This window comes from Arachis ipaensis, chromosome B01, assembly GCF_000816755.2.
Source record: "Arachis ipaensis cultivar K30076 chromosome B01, Araip1.1, whole genome shotgun sequence".
Taxonomy (NCBI): domain Eukaryota; kingdom Viridiplantae; phylum Streptophyta; class Magnoliopsida; order Fabales; family Fabaceae; genus Arachis; species Arachis ipaensis.
Genome location: NC_029785.2, coordinates 4689501 through 4695393, shown reverse-complemented (window position 1 = coordinate 4695393; position 5893 = coordinate 4689501). Strand labels below are relative to the sequence as shown.

Sequence of the window (5893 nt, the reverse complement as noted above, 5' to 3'; positions counted from 1 at the left end):
ACAAAATTACTTGTATTATTATTATTATTATTATTATTATTATTATTATTTCTCTTTTAATTATTTTGTAATACTAATAATAAATTAATGTAAAAGAAAATTATCCTTTCCTGTATTGTGTAAATAAGAATTACACCCCAAAATAAGTATAAGGTACACACCTTAATATAGTAGATACATAAATAGTTGATAGACCTTGCTGTCCCAGAGTAACAACTAAACCATTTCTCCAACACTACCTTTCTATAAGATGTCTAAACAGTGCAAGAAATTTTACCTTAATTATTTTTTTTTGGGTTCATAATCTGCTTATGTCACGGCCAAATATAAGAGTTGTCACCCAGTTGATGAATACATAAAATCTGTTTCTCCAGCTGATGACACGTGTAATATACGCCGAGCGCCAAATGAAAAAACTGAGAAAACCTGCCAGAGATAACCCTTTTCCCTCCTGTAAGTAACAATAAGATCTTGTCAGTTTAAAACATGGAATTTGGGTTATTTAAATTTTAAATTTTTATTTAAAAAAATAAAATATAATTTTTTATTTTATCTTTATATATTTTAGACAAAAATACTTAAATATTTCGTATTTTAAAAAATAAAAAATATTTTTATATTTTCAATTAGTTAAAGTTTCATGTGTCTTCGAATTAAAACATTAAATTCTTATTTATCTTTTTCTCTTAAATTTTTCATATAACCAATTAATGACCTTGCTTTGCCTAAGATCAACTAAGGCCTTGTATCTTCCAATAGTTGCCATGCTTCCAAGGTGCTTATAAACAAATGGATCTCCAAATTCTATTTCTTTTGCACTGTTTGCATGCCCTGCACCTTCTTTACCAATTCTGTTTAATAGTTCTGCTAGATATTTTCCTTGTCTCTCTGCCACCTGTGGAATCTTGGTGTTAGCTTCCATGAGAATTTGAAGTATGATTTTGTAAGATAATATGAATAATAGTGAATGTTATGGTGTCTACAAAGTGGTGTGTGTTTATTAAAAAAAGTTAAAAATTAATATTTAATTTAAAAAATATAAAAATAAATAATTTAAAAAAATTAAAATTTATTACAAAAAATAAGTTAAGTAAAATTTAGATACTAACTCATAAACACCATAAGATTGGTCATGAATAATTTATAGGACATCACGTGATGTTTTCAACTTTCTACTAATGTTGCTACTTAGTTATTAAATCAATGATCAATGAGGTGAATTTTTTCTTACTTAAAAGAACACTTGCCATTACTTTATCAATGAATCATTGTCACTGACTCACTGTTAATATGTACGAAATATTTTTGTTTAAATAAATAGTAATGACTATTATTAATATAATTTGTGGATGACTTACTTGTGCCAATGCAGGGAGTGTTTGTCTACCTGTGGTTTCAAGAAATCCACAGCAATCACCAATTGAGAAGACATCTTGAACCGAAGGAACACGAAGCCACTCGTCAACACCAATCCTGGTTTGACCACAAAACTATGAGAGGAATTTAAGACATGATAAAAAAAAAGTCCATCAAGCATTGATTAGAAGTTAATGAAACTAACCTTCCAGAAGGTTCTTTAGGGAGATCCAAAGATTGAATAATAGGAGCAGGGGAAACACCAGTAGACCATACCAACAAACCATAAGGAACCTCAGTGCCATCACTCAGTATTATCTTCTGAGCTTTCACATCTTTCACTATTCCACGAACAAGACGAACTCCTGACTGATACAAACTTACTTAGATTTCTAAAGCGCCAAACCAAGAACTGTTATGTTGTTCATGTCATCCATATATTGCTCACCTTTGTCAATTGGTTCGTAGCATAGCGTCTCAATCGATCGTCGAATGAAGACAATATTTCATTTGCCTGTACCACAAAATCAATTGTTCTAAAAGTTTAAATTAATTGAATAAAATAAATATTTATATTTTTAACTTATTTCTATATAGCAAATCTTTATAATAATCTTTGAAATTTATGAAATTATTCGATTTGGTTTTTGAAGTTCTAATTTTACTATAGTAATCTTTTAGATTGAGTTCTGAACATCATAGTAGTCCATAACTCATCTTTCAATATTGATGTGGCTATAAAATATCACATTGGATCCAATTTAATCTTTCCTTGACTCCACTCCTCCCATGCCCTTCTCTGCATTCTTTTTCTTCCGATTCTTTCCGTCATTCCTCTCTTTTTTTCCTCTCATTTTTAATTACTATAGTGTCCAAAACTAAATCTAAAAGCTATTATAGTAAAATTGAAATTTTGAAGACAATTAAATAATTCTGTGAATTTGAGGGATTATTATGCAAATTTATTCTATTTTTATAACTAAGAAGTAGGAACATGTCTCCAAAAGCAGTTTTACTAATTAAGTAAAGGAAAAGTCTAAGGACCAGCAACTTTATTAAATTCTGGCCAGTATGTAACCAGTAAATAAAAAAAAAGTGAACCATTGAATGAAATCTCACACCAATTTTACACCATTAAAATCATCATTGATGACTATAAATCATAAAAATTGCTGTCCCCTAACACTCATAGTAAGTAAATATACCTCAATTAGAGTAACACGAATGTAATCCTTGACATGAGCATATCTTTGTTGAACATCTTTCATGATGAAATCACTGAGTTCACCACTGAATTCAACTCCAGTTGGACCCCCTCCCACAACTACACAATGCAAAAGCCTCCGTTTTTCTTCTTCCGTGATTCCTGCACCAAGTAACTAAAACCACATAAGTGAAACACCACAACAACAAAATTCAAACATTTCATAAAACCAAATATTTGTTAACATTAATGTTGGAGAAAAATTTACCTGGAACATCTGACAACATCAAGTTAAGGAGGAGCTTTCGCCGAATTTCCTGCGCGTGATAAACCTCGCGCAGGAAAATCGCATATTCTTTGACTCCTTGGATTCCGAAAGTGGACGGTTTCGATCCTAATGCGATTACGAGCTTGTCATATGAGATTGAAAACTTCCAGGGATCTATTGTTTCTTCACCATCAGTCACTGTCTCACATTGAACCTTCAAAACCAAGCATCAAATTAAATTCTCCATAACAAGTATCAATATTCCAAGTTTTCAACAAATGATAGCATCAGGGAGAAAGTGAAAGAATCAGGCTTGTTTGATTTGTATTATTACTGCTATAAACAATGTTGATTATTCGATTATTACATATTTGATTATTTTATAATTAATTATTTAATTGAAAAATATGTGAATCAATTTGTATAAATATATATAAATGTATGGCTGATTTTACCATTGTTTTTTAGTATAAATACACGTAGCGGTTTTTAACTAAGTAATCAACAACTGAAATAATCAAACATGTTAAAGTAAAATAATTAAACTTTGTTACAATACATTACCAACCTTTTTAATGCACACTAAATATACATTTTTATACAATAATTGATGGGTGATTGTTTCATTTGAAGAGTTGATGACATGAAATTAATACGTATAAATATACACAAATAATGATGTTTGAGCTAGTGACTAAACTTTTCGTACGCACAAAGTGTTTTTAAACAACTAAAGTAAAATCAGAAAACATAATTTTATTATTTTAACCTTTTTTTTCTTATCCAAACGGTTCATAGTTTTCATAGTTACACAACCCATGCAGAACAATTCACCTTTACTACAACAAATTAAAATATCACAAAACAAAAACAAAAGAAACACACCATAATATACCATATGGTTATGTGTATCAATGGCAGTACAATTGGCAAGGAAGAAATAAGAACCGGGTTCTCTAGAAAGAGCTGGTTGGATCCTTCCAATGGGTTCAGCCACAGATCTAAATTCAAGTGTTCCAACACATGTTGAAGCCAATAGAGGAGTGAAAACCATGTGGTTACGCGGTGAGACACAAACAATGTCATATGTTGTTGTGTCCAAACCCTTCATGAGTCTACACCCAGCCCAACCCGAACCAAGAACAACGACACGTGGCTTCTCATGGGGCTTTGTTGCTTCTAATAACCCTGAATACTCAAAAACATGCTTGGTATTGGAATTTGAAGGCTTTTGTTGAATGGAATTGGAGCTAAAGTGCGAGAGGAATGTGAAGGATGGTAAAAGGAAAAATGGGTCAGTGTTTGTTTTTGGTGATGATGATAATTTAGCAATGGTGGAAGAATATTTGGAGAGATTTCTTAACCAAGCCATTGATGTTTTTGGGTCTCTAACCATTATTATTACATGGGTTTAATTTCAGTGGATTTTATATTGGTGCTTGTGTATGTGAATTGAAGATTAGAAAATTTGCATCACAAAGTTTGGATTGGGATAGATGCTCCAAAAAATTGTGGGCTTTGTGTTTTGTATATCAATTTAAGTGGATGAATGGTGGGTCAGCTTGAATGTGATGATGGTATTCAGCATTAGGATTTTTTTAGTGATGGAGTGGCATCTCATTCTATATATTGACAATTGTCACGATCTGATTCACTGATTTAAGAGACATTCACACTATGTTTGTTTGAAGAGAAAATGGAAGGAAAGAAAAGGGAGAAAAGAAAAGAGGAAGGAAAATGATCATTTTTTATTGTTTGGTTATGAAGAGACACTGGAGAGAAAAGAAAAGGGGTGGAAAAAAATTGGTGGGATCCACCAATTTTTTTTTCTCCCATGTTAAAAAGAAAAGGGAGGAAAAACTTATTTTCTCTCACAACTTCCAATATTACCCCTTCACTTTTTTAATGTATTTTATAATACAAGAATAAAGTTGTCTTTTTATAACATTTCTTTCTTTGTTATTTTCCTTTCATCCAAACACATCTAAAAAAAATAAAAATCCACTCAATTTTTTTCCTTTCTATTTCTTTCCTTTCTATTTCTTTCCTTCCAACCAAACATATAATGACTTAATCAGACTAACGAGATCAACCCAAGTTGATTACAAAACTTAGTAAGTTAGTATTTAAAATGTGTTAAATACTTAAATCTGTTTAGATCACCAACAAATTTTTTCAATAGTAAAAATTTAGTACTTCTAAGTAAAATAATTAAACCTTGTCGCTCCAAAAAATTATAAACCTTGTTTGACAAAGTTATAAACTAATAAAATCTCTTTCAAGGTTAATCATTCAATTTCCTTTAGAATCATTCTTCTAAATTTTTAATTTTGGTAAGGAAAACAAATTAAATTTAGAAAAACTAATACTCAAATAAAATTACGATAAATAAATAATATTGAGAAGAAATAAAAAGTAATATAATAGAAAATTCTAAACTTTTAAATGAAGAAAATTATTAAAGAACTTGTTCAAACATAAATAGTGTCTCAACATAATATTTTTCTCAGTATAACATAATACTTTCAAACACAAAATGATAGCTAACTTAAATAAATATAGAATTTTACAAACTTATTTTTCTATCATCTACAAAGATAAAGTACTCCCTTAAACTAAAAATAAATAAAAATAATGAATACAGTTTTTGGCCCAGAAACATAACAATAAGCTAGAAAACTATATGATGGCATTTAAATTATATTCTTTCGATGAATCAAACATACAATTACAGAATCCTACTGAACTTCAAATTCCATGATCTTCACACATAAAAGTAAGTAGAAAATTAAGATGATTAAATTATATTGTCAATCAAGTTCACCAAAAGATATTGTCAATCAACCCCCAAAACTATATGAAGATTGATAATGAATGAAATTATTTCCTCCCACGCCAAAGTCTCTTCCTTCACCACACCAGCTACTTCACTTATCCTCTCAAAAAAATAACAACATTTCAAACTCATTAACATACAATAACAACTCCTGTCAGAATCTATTTCACAATTAAAATTAAATTACGAAGCTCCATCACTTCTTCATCATCATAATCATCATTCACCA

The 5893-nt window shown here is 29.9% G+C and overlaps 1 protein-coding gene across 3 annotated transcripts in view; it reads right to left on the bottom strand.

The window, feature by feature from the left end:
- Positions 1-4314, bottom strand: part of LOC107605512 (internal alternative NAD(P)H-ubiquinone oxidoreductase A1, mitochondrial) — a 5542-nt gene extending 1228 nt beyond the window's left edge. For 2 of the 3 annotated variants that reach the window (XM_021116258.1, XM_016307445.2), the window contains exons 1-8: positions 3724-4312; positions 2829-3042; positions 2562-2722; positions 1805-1870; positions 1562-1725; positions 1359-1473; positions 716-895; positions 278-451 (exon numbers count right to left, since the gene is read on the bottom strand). In XM_021116258.1, the coding sequence (XP_020971917.1) occupies positions 299-451; positions 716-895; positions 1359-1473; positions 1562-1725; positions 1805-1870; positions 2562-2722; positions 2829-3042; positions 3724-4224 (1554 nt within the window). In that variant the 5' untranslated portion in view covers positions 4225-4312 and the 3' untranslated portion in view covers positions 278-298. Of the gene's footprint in view, positions 1-277; positions 452-715; positions 896-1358; positions 1474-1561; positions 1726-1804; positions 1871-2561; positions 2723-2828; positions 3043-3713 lie in introns of all 3 variants that reach the window. The other variant, XM_021116261.1, reaches the window with a different exon arrangement.